Below are 23,111 nucleotides of genomic sequence, written 5' to 3' on the forward strand. Positions count from 1 at the left end.
GTCATGAAAGAGTGGGGAGGAATATGTGGAGGTCTAAGAACATGGCTGTGGTATTCCTAGAGTTGCTACATAAACAACTGTAATTGCCTGTATCTTGTTTAAGAAGGCATTGTATGCTAGAAGACAAAAAAAAAAAAAAAATGTTACGATAGCACCACAAAGAGGGTAAAGAGGATGGTCTGGTGAGAACTCAGAAACTTCTGGAGGACACCTGAATCTTCACACTGATCTTTCTCCATTCTGACATCTGCATGGACATGGAAGACTTTGCTTGCTGGGATGTCTAGCAAAGTTAATACTGAACTGCACATGGCCCAACATGAGGGTCTCAGGAAGAAGTATTGCTGCAATGCCCATGACCTGACTTGGGGTCCTTTAAGATTAGCACCATTTCTCCCAGTGGTGATGAAGAGTTTGAACACAGTTGAATTGGGGTCAATTGGTGAGTTAGGTCTTGAGGTCGTAGCTGAGTATTAATCTTGATGATGCATTGACCACCACCTGGTTTCCCTAAGGGAAAGAAATCCAAAGGGATTTTTGCCTTTACAAAAAAAGGCAGAAAGTAAAAATAGCATTCAGCGTTTGTTTTGAGGCAAGTCATTATAGAGGCAGCATGCATCCTAAGCTCCTTCCCAGGAGCCACACTCAGCTCAGCATTCAGCAACCGTAGCTTTGAACTGTGTCTGAAGCATCTGTGCTTTATCTCGACATATATTGTGCATCCATTAACAAGATGTGTCCTGAGGAAACAGAAAAGCCTAAAAGAGTTGATTTTTTGGGGTCTAGGAATGTTCAAAAATTTTTGCCATATAAATAAATGGTAATTGCTTCTTTGCTTTATGTCATTCTGGCTTGCAGAAGGTTTCACAGGAATGTCATACTTTCAGACAGTGGGGAAAACCTGTACTTTCTTCACTTGGCTTCCAAGATAACAATACTTGAGTTTTTCTTTCACTTCCCTAGTCGTTTTTTATGTCTCTCCTGTTGGTTACTCTTCTTTTCTTAGAGTTCTAACATTGGAGTGCTCCCAGAGCTTAGTCCTTGCACCTTCCTTTTATTTTTTAAAAGTTTTTAATTCCAGTTAGTTCACAGTGTGATTTTAGTTTCAGGTGTACAATAAAATGAATCAACAATTCCATACATCACCCAGTACTCATCACGACAAGTGCATTCCTTAATCCCTATCACCTATTTAACCCATTCTCCACCCCACAATCCCCCCGAGAAATTGAGTCTTAACTCAAGTTTGAATCAGTGGATTAAGTAAATCCACAGAACCACTCTATAGTGATTTCATAAGTTCCTGTGTGTATAATTAGAATAGATACATGGTAACTGGCAGAATTTTCAGTTTAGAATTCCAGATCAGAATTTCTGATCGTGAAATAAGGAGGCTTATAGTATGAAGGGTCAAGTTGTAGCCCTTGGAAATTCCCCTCCCCCACATATACATATACCAGGAGAGTAAACAAAAAATATTGTTTTCCTGGGATGACAGAATGGGGATTTACAGAGATTAGTAACACCAATAAAGATTTGAAAGCAGCAGGGAGTGATGAAACCTATCTCATGCCAACTTAACTTGCCCGTTTGGTCTGTGAAGAAGGTGGATGGATTTTGGAGAATGTAGATTATTATAAATTTAATCAGGTGATGTCTGCCTGCAACTGCAGCTGCTTTCTGCATGTAGTATCTTTACTGGAGCAAATCAATGTACCCCCTGCTACCTGGTATGCAGCTATTGACCTAGCAAATGCTTATTTCTCCATACAAATTGGTAGAGAACACCAGAAGCTATTGGCTTTTACTAGGCAAAGCCAACAATGTAACTTCACTGTCTTGCCCCAGGGCTATGACAGTTCTCCTGCTCTCTACCATGATGTAGTCCACAGAGATTTTGAGCATCTTGACCTTCCAATCAGCATTGACTTGGTCCACTACATTGATGACATTATACTCATTGGATATGAGGCGCAGGAAGAAGCAAGGTCTTTAACTATCTTTATGAGATACATGCAAACCAGAGGATGTATGTATGTATGTATGTATGTATATATGTATGTAAACCCCATTTCTGGTACCAGTTTTCACATCAGTCAAATGCCAGTTACTACATCGTTATCTCAGCTCTCAACTCACCCTTTTGTGTTATTCTTTGATGCCGGAGCTGGGACTCTGAAAACCACATTTCTTTGCCTTGCCAGGTGGTCCTGTTAAGCTCTGTTAACTGGTGGCACCAGAGGGAGAACCCGAGACTGTGGGAGGGCAAGAGAATTGTTCCTTCCTGTCTACCTCAAGACTGCCTCCTATAGCCTTTTGGTTTCTGTGTGCTTTATGCCAGCAATGGTTCTTCATCCTGGTAGCAGCAGGCCCTTTCTGCAGCAACAACTGAATCCAGTTTGTAGTTTTTCTACAGTTTTGTCATTTCATCGACTCAAAGACATCAACACCAGCCAGCCATTGTTCCTGCCTTAGAGGTCTGGGTTCCACAGAGTCCCTCCTTTAAGCTCAGGGACACCGACACCAACTGAGCAGCATCTTCTCATACATCTGAGTTTCAACTGAGGGGTCACTCCTCTGTAAGTTTCTTCCTTTGCTTCATTTTTTTTCCCCCAGCTCTAGATGTGGTAACATTTGCTCCCTCTATAATACCTTGGATTTCTCTTTTTAGCTTTGTAGTCACTTCCTTCACTTTATATCTGGGTAACAATTCTTGTTAAATTATGTATTCATGGCACAAAAACAGACACTCAGATCAATGGAACAGAATAGAGAACACAGAAATGGACCCACAAACCTATGGCCAACTAATCTCTGACAAAGTAGGAAAGAACATCCAATGGAATAAAGACAGTCTCTTCAGCAAGTGGTGCGGGGAAAACTGGACAGTGTCATGCAGAAGAATGAACTCAGATCACTTTCTTACACCATACACAAAAATAAACTCAAAATGGATGAAAGACCTAAATGTAAGACAGGAAGCCATCAAAATCTTCAAGGAGAATGCAGGCAAAAACCTCTTTGATCTTGGCCGCAGCAGCTTCTTACTCAACACGCCTCCAGAGGCGAGGGAAACAAAAGCAAAAAAGAACTACTGGGACCTCATCAAAACAAAAAGCTTCTGCACAGAGAAGAAACAATCAGCAGAACTAAAAGGCAACCAACAGAATGGGAGAAGATATTTGCAAATGACATATCAGATAAAGGGTTAGTATCCAGAATCTATAAAGAACTTATCAAACTCAACACCCAAAAAACAAATAATCCAGTGAAGAAATGGGCAAAAGACATGAATAGACACTTCTCCAAAGAAGACATCCAGATGGCCAACCAACACATGAAAACATGCTCAACATCACTCATCATCAGGGAAATCCAAATCAAAACCACAATGAGATACCCCCTTCAGAATGGCTAACATTAACAACTGTCAGAATGGCTAACATTAACAACTCAGGCAACAACAGATGTTGGCGAGGATGCGGAGAAAGAGGATCTCTTTTGCATTGTTGGTGGCAATGCAAGCTGGTGCAGGCACTCTGGAAAACAGTATGGAGGTGCCTCAAAAAACTAAAAACAGAACTACCCTATGACCCAGCAATTGCACTACTAGGCATTTATCCAAGGGATACAGGTGTGCTGTTCGAAGGGACACATGCACCCCCATGTTTATAGCAGCACAATAGCCAAAGTATGGAAACAGCCGAAATGTCCATCAGTGGATGAATGGATAAAGAAGATGTGGTATATATATATACAATAGAGTATTACTCAGCAATCAAAAAGAATGAAATCTTGCCATTTGCAACTATGTGGATGGAACTAGAGGGTATTATGATAAGTGAAATTAGTCAGAGAAAGACAATCATACGACTTCACTCATATGAGGACTTTAAGACACAGAACAGATGAACATAAGGGAAGGGAAGCAAAATAATATAAAAACAGGGAGGGGGACAAAACATAAGAGACTCTTAAATATGAGGAACAAACAGAGGGTTATTGGAGGGGTAGTAGGAGGGGGGATAGGCTAAATGGGTAAGAAGCATTAAGGAATCTACTCCTGAAATCATTGTTGCACTATATGCTAACTAATTTAGATGTAAATTAAAAAAATAAAATTAAAAAATTATGTATTCAAATAACTGGTATGATTTCCATTTCCTATATGGACACTATTGAAGTTAGTAACAAATTATTAAAGTTTAAGAAAAATTACAACCAGGTGAAGGCAATACATGACTCGTTCATACTCTAGCTATTATATATTCCACCTGTACTAATTAATTTATAGTCATGTTACTTTGTAATATAATCACTTCAAATGTAAGGAATTGAATTATTAAAAACAGAAAGTATGATTTCTTTTTCCCCGTTTTAACCAGCTTAGCTATATAAACCATAGTCTTTTAAGTGACACACTTCATTTAGTACATAATAAATGAGTTACAGGTGTACCGCAAGATAGTTACCTATCCAGCCCTATGAGGGCCTGAAAGGACTGGAGTCATTGGTGCCTCTACATAATTCACCCCTGGCCAAAAGCAATTTGTTCGAAGGATTCTCAGAGAGTAGCCCAAAATAATCAGAGACTGATGATCCACTCTAGTGTCCCCCATGGTCCCATAGGAGGCAAGCATAATTAAGAATTTGCTTTATTAAAGCAAGTATCCTTTAATAAAAGAGCAAAGCCAAGGAGTATTCTACTACCAGGGCATCACCTTCCAAAGCCAGTTGCAGTGAGTATTGCTGCTTGTCATAAACACTGAGCCTTAGAGCTGCTGGAAGAGTGCATGTTCCAGGTACCCAAGGGGCAGGACTCACAGCCTAAGGTGTGGCCAGGAAACACAGGGAGGCCTGCCAGATACTCCTTATGGACTCAACCCCCAATATCTCTCTTCCTATATATTGAATTCTTCCTTTTCTTCATGGCTGATATGCCCTTTTAGTTACATACAAATTAGCTGCTGGATTTTCATTTTAATAACATAGTCATACTCTGCAAATTAGAGTTTGACCATTATTTTGTAATATATAATTGATATGAAAAAGTGGATTATGAAACCAGTCATGTTATCATAAGATATTGCCACGTTACATTTGCCAGTAGGAAAAAAGTAAGAGTGATTAGTCAAATATAATTTATACTTGTAACTTTTTAATTGTTGTGAAAATTATTTTAAATTTATCACTTAGTTGCATGAATTATATTCTCATCAATAATGACTACCAAGTGATCATTGTTGAATTGTCTTGTTCAGGAATTATGTGCAGTCATTTTAATCATAAGACTCTACATTTCTTGTGAGACTAGTTTAGTGGTGAGCAACTCCTTTAACTTTTATCTGGGAAAATCTTTATCTCTTCTTAAATTCTGAATGATGACCTGAAATGTTAAATGGAATTCCTCTTTCTATTTGTTTTTGGTTTTTGTTTACAGGGAATTTTTTAGTACTTCACTGTGGGTGCGATGGCCAAGGGGCTGTCTGGGGTCTACTTTTGGGAAGGTGCTGAGGTGGGACTGGCTGGGAAGATGCCAGTGATGGTTTTATGACAGAAAGTGCCTTAATTTCAGTAAGTTGCTGGATCAGTGTGGGAACCAGGAACTCAAGGCTCCTGGAGGAATTGCTACACCCCCAGTGTATGGTCAGCTGTTAGGCTCTATAATGACATGAATAATGGAAGATATCTTTGGAAAAGGATACTATAGAATCTGTAAATTCTGAACTTGGGGGAATTTGGTCAGTAGGACAAAGAATCTGGAGAGAGATTTTCCTGGAATCTACATGACCTTCAACGCACACCAGTGGTCTGAGATGGTCTGGCCAATCATAGAAGCACTTAGAGATGCCACAAAGAGAAGAGCCTTCACCCTAGTCTCTCAAGCCTACACCTCCATAAAGAGCCAATGACTTTGCAGCCGTTGTCAGGCTCCTGTGGAAGAGCCTGTGAAAGGTACATTAGAACAAGGATGGCAAGCCCACTTCACCACAAGAATGTTTTGCCCAAAAAACCAGTTGCAGGGGCCCTGGATGTTTCCTTCAACTGGATCATTCCCTCATCAGAACCTGCCCCAATTCCACCAATCCCTAACAAGCAGCAGTTAGCCAGACCAATTATGTGGCTTTCATCAAAAGCTGATATATCATTCTGAATTCAAGATCCACCTTCAGAATCCTGTATACTGACAAATATAGAAATGTAAAATTTTTATTTTCAATTTATTGGATGGATTAGCACCCCAGCATTCCCTACTGAGTATGTGATAAAATACATATATAAAGTATATTATATGTATTTTGTCCTTAAACATTATGCTGAATAGTTGTTGAAACAATTTTTGTTTTGTAATATTTGACAATTTGGATGGAGCCCGTCAGTATTATGCAGTTTATATTTCCTAGTGACTATAAAACACAGATTTCCTGCTTCATGTGGGACAGTGGTTGTCAATTGTTTGTTCCTGCCACAGCACAGCACACCCCCCAGTCTGCACCGATGGTTAAGAGTTACAGTGATTCATGTGGGATTTGAGAAAGACTGTCCCCAGAGGCAGTATCTGAGCTGCTGAGGATTCCTATCCACCCTCTTCAGAGAATGTGCTCTCCTTTCTCCTCACCTCCTGAATATCACACACAGAATGCTGAAATGTAGATGAGGAACAAAAGACCATTTCCTCAGTAAAGCAGTGTGTTAACTTCACATCATTTCCTGATAGTGTTAGTACATCCGGTGTACTGGCAGTGGAGGGTTTGTCATGAAAATGTGACTATTTAAGACCCTCAGGAGACATATTAGATGTAATATTCCTTGTAGGAGCAGGGAAATGTAGGGTGGAAAGCATTATATTGGCAAAGTTATTAAGATAAGTGATACACTTTGCCCAACTGTCCTGCAGCCTACTGGTTGCTTATATTTATCCTTTGGTTCAAGTTCTGCCTTTTGGAAAAAGAGTGAACAAGTCTTTCAGTTTTTGTGTGATGCCCTCTGAATATCTGGAGATGTTCATTGTATCTTCAGGTTATCTCCCCACACCCCACTTAATTTATTCTGCATTTGTTCAATAAATATTTATGAAAAAATAAAATAAAGGTAATTATTTAAATGAAAAGAAAAGAACATAAATGGAAGAAAATTAAGAAAAAACTTCACTAGTAAAAGCAAACATATAATAAAGGTAACAGATTAATCACTTATAAAGTCAGTAAGGAGGCTAAAACACAAAAATAATAAAATCAATTATATCTACAAAAAAGTAGTCAAGGGATACACAAAATAAAGATGTAAGATATGATATCACATACATAAAACATGCAGGGGGAGTAAAAATTTAGTGCCTTTAGAATGTATTCTTCAGCATACATGTGAACTCAAGTGACCAACTTAATATAGACCGCTAATACACATGTTATATATGAACCCCATATGTAACCACAAATGAAAAACTTATTATACACAAAATAAAAAAATAAACCTGAGCATAACACGAAAGTAAGTCATGAAACCAGAAGGAAAAGTAAGGAGGACAAGAGGATAAGAAAGGAACAAAGAATTAAAAAACAACCAGAAAACAACAAATGGCAATAAGTACATACCTATCAATAATCACTTTAAATGTAAATGCTCCAATCAAAAGACATCAGGTCACTTAATGGATAAAAAACCAAAATGCACCTATACATTGTCTATGATACTTCAGACCAAAAGACACATACAAATTGAAAGTGAAGGGATAAAATAATGATATTCCATGCAATGAAGGTAGCAATATCTACATCAGACAAAACAGACTTAAAAACAAAGACTGTAACGAGAGAAAAAGAAGGGCATTACATAATGATAAAAAGGAATCAATGTAAAAACAGGATTGACACTGTAAATATCTATGCACCCAACATGGAAGCACCTAAATACAAGCAAATATTAATAGATATAAAGGGAGAAATTGACAGTAACACAATAATAGTAGGGGACTTAAATACCCAACTTACACCAATGAATATATCATCTAGACAGAAAATCAATAAGGAAGGAGTGGCTTTGAATAACCCATTAGATCAGATGGATTAACAGATATGTACAGAGCATCTCATCCCCAAACAGTAAAACAGACATTCTTCTCATATGCACACGGAACAGTCTCCAGCATCACATATTAGTCCACAAAACAAGTCTCAATAAAAAGATTGAAATCCTATCAAGTATCTTTTCTGACCACAACAATATGAAACTAGAAACAAGGAAAGAAAACTGGAAAAAACACAAACACATTGAAGCTAAACTACATGCTACTAAACAACCAATGGTTAACAAAGAAATCAAAGAGGAAATCAAAAAATACATGGAGACAGACTTGCAGGTGCCACCATCCCAGAGTCGCCCATGCCACCCAGTCATGGTCAACCCCACTGTGTCCTTTGACATTGCTGTGGATGATGAGCCCTTGGGCCGTGTTTCCTTTGAGTTGTTTGCAGACAAATTCCAAAAACAGCAGAAAACTTTCATGCTCTGAGCACTGGGGACAGAGGATTTGGTTATAAAGTTTCCTGCTTTGACAGGATTATTCCAAGATTTATGTGCCAGGGTGGTGACTTTACATGCCATAATGGCACTGGATCCAAGCCCATCTATGGGGAGAAATTTGATGAGAATTTCATTCTGACACACATAGGTCCTGGCATCTTATCCATGGCAAATGCTGGATGCAACACAAATGGTTCCCAGTTTTTCATCTCAGTGGTTCGATGGCAAGCATGTGGTCTTTGGCAAGGTGAAAGAGGGCATGAATACTGTGGAAGCCATGGAGCACCTTGGGTATAGGAATGGCAAGATCAGCAAGAAGATCACCAATGCTGACTGGACAAATCTAATAAATTTGACTTGTGTTTTATTTTAACTACCAAACCATTCCTTTTATAGCTCAAGAGTACATCCCTTCACCCCTATCTGCTTGAAATATCCTATAATCTGTGCTCTCACTGTAGTTCTATGGGTTCCATATTTTCCTCACTCCCCTCCAAGTCTAGCTGGATTGCAGAGTTAAGCTTATGATTATGAAATAAAAACTAAACAACAACAACAACTAAAGTACATGGAGGCAAATGAAAATGGAAACACAATGGTCCAAAATCTTTGGGACACAGCAAAAGCAGTTCTAAGAAGAAAGTTTATAGTCTACCTTGAGACACAAGAAAAAGCTCAAAACAATGATATAAACTTACAACTAAAGGAACTAGGAAAAGAACAAGCAAAGCCTGAAGCTAGTAGAAGAAAGAAAATTATAAAGACTAGAGTGAAAATAAATGAAAGAGAAACGAAAAAAATCAATAGAAAAGATCAGTGAAACCAATGGCTGGTTCTTTGAAGAGATAAATAGAATTGGATAAACTTACACAAATCCATTAAGAAAGAAAAAAAGAGAGGATTCAAATAAATAAGATCAGAAATGAAAGAGGAGAAATAACAACCAACACTACAGAAATACAAAGGATTATAAAATAAAACTATGAAAAATAATATGCCAACAAATTGGACAACCTAGAAGAAATGGATAAATTCCTAGAAACATACAATCTTCCAAATGGAATCAGGAAGAAATAGAAAATTTGAACAGACCGATTTCTAGTAATGAAATTGAATAGGTCATCAAAAAACTCCCAACAAACACAAGTCCAGGACCTGATGGCTCCACAGCTGAATTCTACCAAACATTTAAAGAAGAGTTAATACTGGGGCCCTCAGGTGGCTCAGTTGGTTAAGCATCAGACTCTTGATTTAGGCTCAGACCATGATCTCACGGTTCTGACAGCGCACAGCTGGCTTGGGATTCTCTCTCTCCCTCTCTCTCTCTGTCCCTCCCCTGCTCACTCTTTCTCTCAAAATAGATAGGTAGTAAATATATATATCTTATATAATATATAAAATATTTAATGTTGTTATATTATATATTAAATACATTATATTTTATATATTTATTATATAATATATTATAAATAATATAATTTATAATTATTATACATAATATTAATATAATATTTAAAGAAGAGTTAATATCCATTCTACTAAAACTATTCCAAAAAATGAACAGGGAAGAAAACTTCCAAATACATTCTATGTGGACAGAAGTACCCTGATATCAAAACCACAAAAAGACACTGTGCCTGGGTGGCTCAGTTGGTTAAGTGTCTGACTTTTGCTCAGATCATGATCTCAGAGCTTGTGAGTTCAAGCCCCACATCAGGCTTTGTGCTGACACAGCACAGCCTTCTTCAGATCTTCTGTCTCTGTCTCTCTCTGCCCCTACCCTGATCACACTTGCACGTTCTCTCTCTCTCTCCCCAAAATAAATAAACATTGAAAAAAAATGTTTTGGCATTGGCAAATATCCCCAATGAACATAGATGCAAAAATCCTCAACAAAATACTAGCAAACCAAAACCAAATTCAACAATACATTGAAAGGATTATTCACCACAGTCAAGTTGGATTTATTGCAAATCCAAAATAAATAAACATTGAAAAAAAATGTTTTGGCATTGGCAAATATCCCCAATGAACATAGATGCAAAAATCCTCAACAAAATACTAGCAAACCAAAACCAAATTCAACAATACATTGAAAGGATTATTCACCACAGTCAAGTTGGATTTATTGCAGGATGGTTCAATATTCACAAACCAATCAATATGATATATCACATTAACAAGAGGGAGGATAAAAACCATGTGATCATTTCAATAGATGCAGAAAAGCGTTTGATAAAATACAATATCTGTTCATGATAAAAACTCTCAACAGAGTAGATTTAGAGAGAACACATCTCAACATAATAAAGGCCATAAATGAAAAACCCACAGCTGGCATTATATTTAATGATGAAACTGAAAGCTTTCCCTATAAGATCAGGAATAAGGATCTCCATTCTCACTACTTTTATTCAACATAATACTGGAAGTCCTAGCCACAACAATCAGACAAAAGAAATAAAACACATCCAAATTGGTAAGGAAGTAAAACTATCCCTATTTTCAGATGACATGGTACTTTATATAGAAAACCCTAAAGACTCCACCAAAAAACCATTAGAAGTAATAAATGAATCCAGTAAAGTTGCAGGGTACATAATTAATATACAGAAACCTGTTGCATTTCTATAAACTAATAAGAAAGTAGCAGAAAGACAAATAAAAAAAATACTCCCATTCATAATTGCAGCAAAAAGAATAAAATACCTAAGAATAAATTTAACCAAGAAGGTGAAAGACCTATACTCTGAAAATATAAGACACTGTTGAAATAAACTGAAGATAATACAAACAAATGGAAAGATATACCATATTCATGGATTGGAAGAAGCAATCTACAAATTCAACATAATCCTTATCAAAATACCAATGGCATTTTTCACAGAATTTGAACAAATAATCCTAGAATTTGTATGGAACCACAAAAGACCCTGAAAAGCCAAAGCTATCCTGAGAAAGAAGAGCAAAGACTTCAGGTATCACAATCCCAGATTACAGGATATATTACAAAACTATAATAATCAAAACAGTATAGTAAAACCACAAAAACATATATAGAGATCAACAGAACAAAATAGAGAACCCAGAAACAGACCCACACTTATATGGTCAATTAATTTTTGACAAAGGTGGCAAGAATATGCAATGAAGACAGTCTCTTCGATGTATGGTGCTGGGGAAACTGGACAGCTACTTGCAAAAGAAAGAAACTGGATCACTTTCTTATCCCATTCACAAAAATAAACTCAAAATGGATTAAAGACCTAAATGTGAGACCTGACACCATAAATTCCTAAAAGAAAACATAAGTAATAGACTCTTAGACATTGACCTTAGCAACATATTTATGGATATGTCTCTTCAAACAAGGGAATCAAAAGCAGAAGTAAACTATCAGGTCTACAACAAAATAAAAACCTTTTGCACAGCAAAGGAAGCCATCAACAAACCAGAGAGGCAACCCACTGAATGGAAGAAGATATTTGCAAACAATATAACCAATAAAGAGTTAATATCTAAATTATACAAAGAACTTATATAAGCCAACGCTAACAAAATTATACTCTGATTAAAAAATAGGTAGGGGCACCTGGGTGACTCAGTCAGTTAAGTGTCCAACTTCAGCTCAGGTCATGATCTCATGGTTCTTGAGTTCAAGCCCCACATCAGGCTCTGTGCTGACAGCTCAGAGCCTGGAGCCTGCTTCAGATTCTGTGTCTCCCTCTCTCTCTGCCCCTCCCCCACTTGCACTCTCTCTCTCTCAAAATAAATAAACATTAAAAAATTAAAAAAAAAAAATAGGCAGAGGACCTGACTAGACATTTTTCCAAAGACATACAGATGGCCAACAGACACATGAAAAGATGCTCATCATCACTAATCATCAGGTGAAGACAAATCAAAACTACAGTGAGATATTGTCTCACACCAGTCTTAATGGATAGTATCAAAAGATAAGAAATAACAAGTGTTGGTGAGGACGTGGAGAAAAGGGAACCCTTGTGCACTGTTGGTGGGAACGTAAATTGGTGCAACCAGTATGGAAAATATTACAGAGATTCCTCAAAGAATTAAAAATAGAACTACCATATGATCCAGTAATTCTACTAGTGGGCATTTACCTAAAAAAAGTGAAGACACCAATTTGAAAAGATATAAGCACCCCTATGTTTATTGCACTATTTACAATACCTAAGATATGGAAGCAATCCAAGTATCCATCTATAGATAGATGAATAAAAAAGATGTGATATATATATATATACACATATACATATACATATTTATTATTCAGTCATAAAAAAAGAATGGAATCTTGCCACTTGCAACAACATGGATGGACCTGAAGAGTATTATGTTAAGTGAAATAAGTCAGACGAAGACAAACACCACATGATTTCACTTATATGTGGAATCCAAAAAACAGAACAAATAAACAAAAAGCAGAAATAGATTCATAAATATGGAAAACAAAGTGATGGTTGCCAAAAGGGAGGGAAATGGGGGTTCAGGTGAAATAGGTGAAAGGGATTAAGAAACTTCCAGTTACAAAATAAATAAGTCATGAAGATGAAAAGTATAGCGTAGAGAGTATAATCAATCATATTGTAATAATGTTTTTAAAAACCCTACGTAAAAAACATTATGCTTATAGAAGCAATCTCAAGTTTTTCATTAAATTTTTGAGAAACTTTATTTGGAAGTTTATACAAATTCAATATTTAATATCCTGAATGTTTTCTTTTCCTCATTATATTATATAAATACAAGTATTTTCACCATGCCCCATTATAGTTGCCTCCCAATCTCCTTTAAATTTATCCCAGTGTGCTATACAACTATTATTTCTATGGATGTCATGATATGAAAAAAGGTTCAGAAGCACTGCTTTAGCTTTAGATAGGACTCTTTACCTGGGGCCTCTCAATGGATTCAGTGGGTGTGTGAAATGCGCACATATATCTTTCTTGAGAGATAGTTAATACTTTTCATAAGTTCTCAAAGCTTAAGAACCAAGTGACTCAAGAATTTCAAAAGTTCCCCTATAATTTCATCCCCAAAGAAGTGATGTTACAAGTTAAGGGTTAAAGGAATTCCAATAGCACAACTAGGCCTCCATTATCACAGGTGGGAAGAATAAAGGTGCTATAAATAGAACTAGGAGGACTTCTGTCTCCTGCTCCCTCTTTTGGGACTCCTGCTCTTGGCCTCTCTCTTCTTAAATTCAACTAACATATTAAGAGGATTCTAGGGTCTTTTCTCTGTTAGAAGTAAATACTTCCTCAGATCACCAGAAAGTACAAACCAGGGTGGAATCCAGGGAAGACAGTATAGATTTCAAATGCTCACATTTGATCTAGCTCTGCAGCCAAAGCCTGAAAGGCAATGTTGTAAAATGTATATTTGCCCAGACCTCTTCCTCTGTGTTTCTAAAGCACTTTGCACATAACTAGACTTCTCCTATATATGTGTCTCCCTTGGGGGCCTAGCAGAGGTGACAAAATCCACAGTGCCACTCTGCCATACTGTCATTATTTGGTGTGTTTTTCCCTAAAAGGTTTTGAGCCCCTGAGAGATAGACTTTTATTTTGTTTTTAAAACAGTCTCTAGTATAAAATATACACTCAGTATTTTCTCAATTAATGACAAATAAATTAATGAACACGCACCATTAATTTCCAAATCTTAGTTTCCTTAAAAGGTTATATGCCAGGAAGAGATACTTCCTCTGTAAATTAATAAATTAATTTCCTGATACAAATAAACTTAATGTGAATCTGGGTACTTTATAATCCCAACTTTTTTATAATCCCAATTTTGACCAGGATTTTATCTTCTCAGATATGTTTAATAGAGATGTTCTATATCTTCCTACAGATGACACATCTCTTGACCACTGATCTACTTCTCTCACTGTTGAGAAAGGCATGAATCATACGTCTTTTTAGCCCTTTTTAGTCCCTTTTTGCTTGATGCTATTTTCTACACATAGGGTACACTCAGCAAAAGCTGACTGAACTTGGAACAAACTTCAAACAATAATAAAGTTATCTTAATTACATACAAGGCTTCACAGATTATATAGGAATTTACCATGCATTATCTCATTTGATCACAAGAATCCTGTGAGTTAGAGCTCCATTGTAGAAACCAATGCTCAAAACGTTTAAGCCATTTGCATAAGGTTTTACAAACTGGAACTAGAAGCCAGGTCTTCTGACTCCTACAGTAGTGATCTTTCCCACTGGGAGATTAATGGAATTCTCTCATCTGCCAAAAGAATTTCTTAATATTATGTTGACACAAAACTAGATAGGCAGTGTTGCTATCCTGAGTCAGTAAGAAAATCAACATACAAGTACATTAAGACCTATTGATCTGTATAATATTTTTTCTAGAACAATACTTTGGCTTATAAACCACGTGTTTCATTTGAGTTCATTCGGCTTTCAGCTATGTATATTTCTTACCTATGCATACAGCTTCCTGTGTGGTCTCCTAAGCATTGGTTCAAAGTTCTTACTTCTGAACTTTGTCTTGTCTTTTCCTGTTTACTTCGCAGCTCTGGGAAAAACACAGATTGTTTAATCTGTGAACCATACATCTTTGTTTAATTTTTGTCTCGCAGGCACTCTTGACCACCACCAGGGGGCAAAAGCCTACCAGCTGGCTTCTCAGCAATTCATTCTACACAGGACTGTACAGTACAGGGACCCTCAGTGTCTGATTCTTGATGGAACCTCCCTGCTAATTATTTCAACCGCAGGGCCCCAGGGAGAGAACAAAGGCTCAGCACAGAGGGCTCTAGTGGCACTTAACCATACAGCAGCCAGAAGGAGCACATGACAGTCCTGTCAGTTTAAAGGAAGCAATGAAATCCAAGAGAGTTTGAGTGACAAACAGGAGGAGGTGGCTTTAATAACTGCAAACTCCTTAATGTGTGTGTTTCCTCAGTTTTGATACATGTGGTGGTATATTCCAGAGCGTCCACTCAAATTGAGAAATAGCTTTGTCAACTCTCTTTCTCTGTGTAAACAATCAATGATATTTGCATAGTGAGACTTCCCCCCTTTTTAAATCTTGATTTTTCATTACTTTCTTCGCTTATGGTCTGCTAATGGTTTATCTTTTTTTTTTTTTTTTAATTTTTTAACGTTTATTCATTTTTGAGAGAGCGAGAGCAGGGGAGGGGCAGAGAGAAAGGGAGACACAGAATCCCAAGCAGGCTCCAGGCTCTGAGCTGTCAGCACAGAGCCCTATGTGGGGCTGAAACTCATGAACTGTGAGATCATGACCCAAGCCCAAGTCCGATACTTAACCGACTAAGCCACCCAAGCGCCCCATGCTGACGGTTTATCTAAAAGATGTTCCTTTAAAATATTTAATAACCTACATTTCACATTTGTCTATGAAATAATGAAATCTAGAGCCGAAGGAGAAAAAAAAAAAAATCTCAAAGAGCAAATGCTTTTTAAGAGAATTTCTTCCCAGCGGGAAGCAAGTGGGAGGTAAATAGCAGGTTGGACCCTTATAACTCTGTGAGCCCTGCTTTCTCGGCCTCCCGGGCTCATACAGTCGCTCTCACCTTAGGAATAATGAATGAGTGAGTCCTTAGGGGCCAGGGTAATAGAGGAAGTGTGAGGGTACCTACCATGAAGCTTCTCAGGGTATAATATGAAAAAGCTTTCTTTCTTTCATGAAGTCGCATCATAAAACATGGACTCTGAGATAGAGGGTGGTACAGCTTTGAAAAAGCCCCCGAGAGCCGGGTCAAAGGGGGATAAACTCGTCTCCTGGTCGCGCCACGAGGGTCTCCAGTCCAGTAAGTCTCACTCCCGCCTAGCGAAAGCCTTTGAAGCCCCGCGGAGCCCTTTCCCACCAGACAACGTGTTTGCCTCAGGATTTTCACCTCAGTTTCCTTTCTCTAAGATCCGTTAAGCTGCGCGCCCCCACCTCATAAAATGGTCGTCTCTCAGGAGTGGGGACTCCAAAGGCTCCCAGAACCGGGGCCCCTCCCCCCATCCCAGTTCACAGCCTCCGGGCGCGGGCAAACCGCGCGATTCCAGAGCAAAGGAGGAAACCCAGGAAGGGGCGGCGGTCAGAAGCGCAAACAACCGGCCGGCTTCCGGCAACTCAAGGGTTACGGCGAGGCGGCGGCGCGCGCCGAGGGGAGAGGCGGTTGCTGACAGGTGGCGCCTGCGCACTGGGAGCGCTCATTGTGCCCCGCTGCTGCCGAACCGCCCGCCCGCCGCCCGTTCGGCGCGTCAGTCGGCGAGAGTCCGGTGGTGGGTGCGGAGCCTGCGGCCGTTCCCTCGGCCTCTTCCTCCTCCCCGTTCCCCTCACCCCCCTCCCACACCCCTTTCCCCATCCCGGCTCCGTCACCCTCCCGCCCCCCATACTCAGGACAAGAATGCCCTGCCCGGAACAACCTAGCAGCGCCTAGATGGCTTTGGTCACGGTCCAGCGGTCGCCTACCCCCAGCACCACCTCCAGCCCCTGCGCCTCGGTGAGTCCCACCCGGCGGCCGCTCCGCTCGCTTCTGTCACTGCGGCTCCGCTTTGCCTCAGCGGGTCCCGCCGAGCGCCACTGCGCACGCGCCGCGCGGCTTCCCAGGCCTTGGCACTCGGCTGCCGCGAACCCCCCACACCCCCCATCTTTAAGACGAGCTACGGGACCTACGGGACGTTGGTTTTTGCCCCCATCACTCTGAACACCTGGCTCTCACAGTCCTCGCCCCGAACCCCCACCCTCGTGGCATGCTTTCCTACGGCTTGAACACTTCCTTTCGCGAATGAGTCATTCTTGCTTTTCACCCTCCCCCTTCCTTGTACCCTCTGTTGCTCTGCTGCAGGGAGAGGACCATGGGACTCCTGCGTTGCCCCTAACACACACCACATCCCTATACCCACACCCATTTCATGGACTCGTTCAGTATTCCCACCCTGCAACCCCTTCTTCAGGCTCTCCGGGGTATGTGCCTTCCCTCTAGTCACTTGCTGTCTTTCTTGGGCTCTGGTACTGTTTGGGCTTCATTGGATTGCTGAGCTGGTAGTTACTCCTTGGTTTCTTCCCTCCTCTCCAGCAGAGAGGTCTCTTTCTTGGACGTCTTACCTTTTCTCTAAGTAGTCCTGAAGCATCTGGCGCTGTTTGATAACCAGGGCCAATTCATTTACATCTTACAGGTATTAATGCCTTGCACTCATTGCTCATGATCGTTCTTGTTCTTGGGTCGTGTTTGTATGCTTCAGATGCGTATGCCAGTGAAGCATGCTTCCAGAAGGAAAATACCCAATAACCAGCCTTTTCCTGCTGGGCCCTTCTTTGACTTGGCTCCTAGCCCCACCTCCATCCCTTTACACCCCACTCTTTTAGGCTTTATTCTTGAAAATGCTTATTTAAAAAATAAAATATTGCATCAGTGGGGCGAAATGGGATCTTTAAAACATGCAAATGTTGTAGAAGGAAATAGAATGAAAATAATGAGCAACTGGAAAAGCCATCTTGAACTTCCTACCGAATTGTAATTTTTAAAACTGTGTTGGTGGATTTAGTAGTTTCAAGTTGCCAAAAGGTATTCACTAAACACTGTACCACCCTTCACTGTAAAACATCAGGTTATTCTTTATATTTATATGTTCACTGAGCTGTGGGCTTTGATATCTTGAAAATACAGTGACTTGTGATTTCAACATAGTTTCCTGAATTTCAAAATTTTGTTCTGTATAGTGGTGGTTTCTTTTTTTTTTCCCCTGAGCTTTCTTGTGAATTTTGTGTGACCAAATTGACAATTATATCCTAATTCTAGAAGTGATTATATTTCGGGGGTTAACTTGTATTGTTGCAGAGAGCAGAACTAGGATCCTTGGGTAGAAGTTCAGGGAGGCAGATTTTCAATGATTGTAAGGAAGAAGAATCTTGTAACAGTGGAGTGGACTGCCTTGCAAAAATAGTGAATGTCCGTTGCTTAAAGTATTAAAAGAAAAGATGGAGGACCTTTTGCCTGGAAGTTAGTATAAAGAATTCCTGCAGTGAGGGACTTCTAAGGCCTTTTCCAACTCTTAAGATTTTGTGATTTGAGAATAGTTGCACTTCAAAGGTGGTAAAACGTTTTTAAGGTCCTCTGAAGACAAGTATCATAGGATAGAAATTTAGTAAAATTTATTTATATGTAGTACTTTATGCTAGATTTTGGAAAGTTAACATTCCATCAGACCATTTTACTTCTCTTTACTAGTAAACCCTTTGAGAATAGTGGTCACCAGGTGTGATTTTGGCTGAGAAAGCAACTGAAAGTTAGTAGAGTCATGCAAATAAATACACTATAAACCAGTATTATAGTAACATCATTTCCCCTGGGCATTGTTTAAAACAGTTTATGCTATAATAATAACATACATACATGTATCGAGTTATCATACTAAATTCCTTGAGGTGAATGATTAGTATACAATAAGGCCATATCTACTTGATATGACTTAATTAGCCAAAACTTAGTTTTTAGAATATTGAGGTATAGTAATAGTCACTTTTGAGATAGGTAATTAAATTGATCATGTGGTAAGCTCAGTTGTTGAGCTGATATTTCTATGTCTACTTACCATGGTAACTTGGTTATTTCAGTTGTGTATGCATGGCCCTCGGAATCCTGGGATGTGTGTGTGTGTAACACTCAATAGTGTTTGTATGACTGATAAGCCAGTTACCTTTCCCTTTAAATTGTCTTCCTATTTCACTTCATCCAGCGCTGTGTTCAGCAGAGTTGTCTTGTGGTTCTTGTATTCCGATATTTGGCTGCTGTCTGACCTGCATATATTTGCTCTTGCATCTCTTGCTGCATGAATAGGTTAAGTTGTTTGTTTTAAAAGTAAAAGAGAGCAAAAAGAATCTAGAGAACCATGAAAGTAGAGATTTAATTTTGTGAGACTGGAGATTTAGATTTTTTAATTAATAATTTTAAGCATTTCATTTTACTTTTTCACTGTGGGAGGTGTAGGACATTTTAATACTGTCAGCTTTTCAATATTCATTTTGGGGATTAAAAAAATCTATTGATCATCTACTGGGTATGTGTGGCTGTTATAGATACTAACATGTATAAGACATTGACCCTGTCTATCAGGATCATGTAATCTTGGAGGGGGCAGAAAGAACAAATGTGAGATGAGAGGGTAGAAAAGGAGAGCGAGGGAAATGATACCGCATGTATATGAATAGCTGGTTTGTAATGGCCAGTATTGTCTGAATTCAGATTAAGATAAATTCACTACTGGCAATAGTAGAAGTAACAGTATCTCACATCTCTTGGGTTTTTGTCTGTGCCAGGCATCATGCCAAGTGCTTTACGTGGATTAACTCATTTACTCCTCACAATATGTCCAAAGGAAATTGCTATTATCCCTATCTTACAGATGAAGAAACTGAAGCAAAGAGCCATTAAGGAATGTGCCCAGTGTCACTTAGCTGTTGAAGATTTGTCTAACTTTAGAATTTTCCATCTGGTAATCAAAGAAAAGTACACATAGTAGGTGGATCTCAAACTAGGCCTTTAAGGATGGGTAGAATATTTATAGGCTGGGATAGAAGCTGGGAAGTAGTATTCCAGGTGGAGAGAAGCTATATTCCCAACACTTACAGGCAGAAAAGTACAAGGCATATCTGAAGGACTTAACTAGACCAGTTTGAAGAAGGATTTCTTTGGAAGAGTAGTAAGAGATAAAGGTGAAGAGGAAGCTGGGACTGCATAGAGACTCCTGAGCTTAGGAGGTTGAACTTGATGGGGAAGGTAATGGAGAGTCTTCAGAGGTTTTGAGCAGATATAATCACAGTGGTGTTTTCAGAAAATTGATCTGGCAGCTGTTGCCAGAGAGATTTGAGAGAGGCAAAGGAAGGCCATGAGTGGAACCAGTTAGAGGCTATTGTGGTAGCTCAGGTGTAAGATAAAAAGGCCTAAACTGGGGATGTGAACTGGTAGTGGAAAGAAAGGGACAGATGTGAGGGATTATGGAGAAAACACAAAGGGCCTGGGAACTGACTGGATATAGGGGAGGAGGAATCAGAGATGCCAACTCTTGGAATGTATTGTTCTTCTAAGATAATAGATGTTTCCTAATTAATAGGAGGCAATTTAAGAATTATCTCTTTCCTTCTTTCTGGTATGAATTTTATGAGTGGATACCTATGTTGATCCAGGGTCATATAAACACAATGAAATACTATAAAAATATTTTACTTTTGTGTAGTGCTTTATACTTTTCAGAGTGTTTTTGTGTTTGTGATCTACTTTAAGTCTAGAGCAGCCTTATAAGTTATGCAGGACAGGTACCAAGGTTAAAAGACTTACTGAGGGTTACAAAACTGGTTGGTGTAAGAACCTGCACTAGAACTAAGTTCCTTGGCTCCTAGTCCACATTTCTTTCCATGGTGTGAAACAGCATATGAGTTTCTGATCCTGAGAACTTGACTGCCAGTATAGTAAAGAAATCAAGACTTAAGATACAATCAAGAACTCCTCTTTGCAGTTCATTTATATTGTAAGCTTAACTAGAACAGAATCATCTAGGTCTGTGCAAATCATTTTTAGGTGATACCCTTATTTGAAGCCTATTATCTCTTAGTTTATACATAATTCCTAAAACTTGGATATTTAGTTTTCTTATTCTTAGAAGATTATCAACAGCAAAAAAGGAATGGAAAGTGTGGCAAGTGCTGCTAAAGACAGGCTGCTAATAGTTCTGGGAAATGATAGCTGATGGTTTTATAGCAAGGGAGGAAGAAGATGATTTCTAAATAGCTGGCATAAGAAAAAATTTGGCAGTTATGAACTACTTAATGTGAGGACAAATCCCTCTCTAAGATGACCCTGAATAATCATAATAAAGCTTCATCTTATTTTCTCTTCATTTAAGCAGTCAGGATTGAGTGAATTGTACTTTTAGATAGACATCCATCCAATTCTCACTGAAGTTTTGATGTTTATAATGTACATTTTAATTAATCAGGAAATTTATTTACATATATGATACTTGATAAATAAGATACTATTAAATTACTTATTTATTATATATATTCAAATATGACTGCATCTTTCCCCAGAGAAAATAAAACCATAGCAAATATGAAATTGATTTATCTGAAGTATAAATACTTAAAAGTGATGCCTTTAAATTTTTAAAAGCTTTAGAAACTTTCTTACACTGTAGAAATAATACATGGGCAGTGTAGGAAATTTTAGAAAATATAGAAAAGCACAGAAAAGATAATAAAATATATGTGTTCTATCTATCTACCTATCTATTTATATATGTGTTATATCTGTATATATATAACATAGCTGAAATGCTGCTGTGTATGTAACTTCATATATATATATTTTTTTAAGTTTGAAATAAATCATAGATGTAGTACCATATCACTCAAATGGCTGCATTGAGCAGTTATATTATAACTCATTCTAACCATTCCGTTATTAGTAAACATCTGATTTTTTCCAAATTTTTTTTATTGCTATTTTAAATCACATTGCAGTGAACATCATTGGGCATAAATATTTGACAGCATTTTGGACCTTACTAAAATTTCAAGAAATAGAATTACTGGATCACAGACCAGCATAGTGTAAGAATACTCATTTATCCTAACCTTGTTAACACTGGATATTCTCATTTCACATTTAATCATTAGTAATTTTCAAAGATAATGAATAGTAGCTCGTTGGTTTTATGTATATCTTATTACTAGACAGGTTGAGTATTTTTCAAATCTTTATTAGGCGTTTCTGTTAACTTTTTAAAAGATAGTTTTTTAAAAGATAGTTTTCGGGGCGCCTGGGTGGCTCAGTCGGTTGAGCGGCCGACTTCGGCTCAGGTCATGATCTCGCGGTCCGTGAGTGCGAGCCCCGCGTCGGGCTCTGTGCTGACAGCTCAGAGCCTGGAGCCTGTTTCAGATTCTGTGTCTCCCTCTCTCTGACCCTCCCCCATTCATGCTCTGTCTCTCTCTGTCTCAAAAATAAATAAACGTTAAAAAAAATTAAAAAAAAAAAAAAAGATAGTTTTATTGAGCTATCGTCTCCAAAGCCTAAAATAGACCCGTTTTAATAATTTTATAATTCAGTGATTTTTAGTAAAGTTACAGAGTTGTACAACCTTCACTATAATCCCTTATTTCCATTATATGAGCTATTTGGTCATTCTTTTCAGCCTGTGTACCCTCTTGATATGTTATGAATATTAACTCTTCATTTATTAGCACTATTTGCTTGGAATTGTTTGTATTGCCCTTAGAATAAAGTCTACACTCCAGAGTTTTGCTAGCAAGACTTCTAATGAGCTAACCTTGCTTTACCTCTTCAGCCCTGTATCTTCCCAAGTTCCTGCCTTGCACACTGCTCAGTCAAGCTGACATGCCATGCTCCCTTTGATCTCTAGGCTTTTGCACATGCTGTTTCCTTTCCCTGGAACACTTTTTCTTCATCTCTTTACCTGACTAATTCCTACTCATCCTTCAGGTCCCAGCTTAAATGTCACTTCTTCTGGGAAGCTTCCCTGGCTCCACTCCCAGACTATGGTAGGTGCTCCTTCTATGCGCAC

The 23,111-nt window shown here is 38.5% G+C and overlaps 2 protein-coding genes and 2 pseudogenes across 18 annotated transcripts in view; 3 read left to right on the top strand and 1 right to left on the bottom strand.

Moving 5' to 3' along the window:
- The window catches only part of EFCAB5 (EF-hand calcium binding domain 5), a 187,732-nt gene extending 170,627 nt beyond the window's left edge, over positions 1-17,105 (bottom strand). For 7 of the 16 annotated variants that reach the window (XM_078437560.2, XM_078437559.2, XM_078437556.2 and 4 more), the window contains exons 1-2: positions 16,178-16,716; positions 14,997-15,090 (exon numbers count right to left, since the gene is read on the bottom strand). The gene's annotated coding sequence lies outside the window, so the exon portion shown is untranslated. Of the gene's footprint in view, positions 1-14,996; positions 15,091-16,177; positions 16,730-16,955 lie in introns of those variants that run through there. The other 9 variants (XM_078437557.2, XM_078437554.2, XM_078437562.2 and 6 more) reach the window with 6 other exon arrangements.
- Positions 5,565-6,231, top strand: LOC132688607 (COP9 signalosome complex subunit 8 pseudogene; annotated as a pseudogene).
- LOC132687090 (peptidyl-prolyl cis-trans isomerase A pseudogene) lies at positions 8,286-9,102 on the top strand (annotated as a pseudogene).
- Positions 16,777-23,111, top strand: part of SSH2 (slingshot protein phosphatase 2) — a 256,836-nt gene continuing 250,501 nt past the window's right edge. For both annotated transcript variants that reach the window (XM_060647808.3, XM_060647811.3), the window contains exon 1: positions 16,777-17,032. In XM_060647808.3, the coding sequence (XP_060503791.2) occupies positions 16,970-17,032 (63 nt within the window). In that variant the 5' untranslated portion in view covers positions 16,777-16,969. The remainder of the gene's footprint in view (positions 17,033-23,111) is intronic.

Source organism: Panthera onca, chromosome E1 (assembly GCF_046562875.1).
Source record: "Panthera onca isolate mPanOnc1 chromosome E1, mPanOnc1 haplotype 2, whole genome shotgun sequence".
Classification (NCBI taxonomy): domain Eukaryota; kingdom Metazoa; phylum Chordata; class Mammalia; order Carnivora; family Felidae; genus Panthera; species Panthera onca.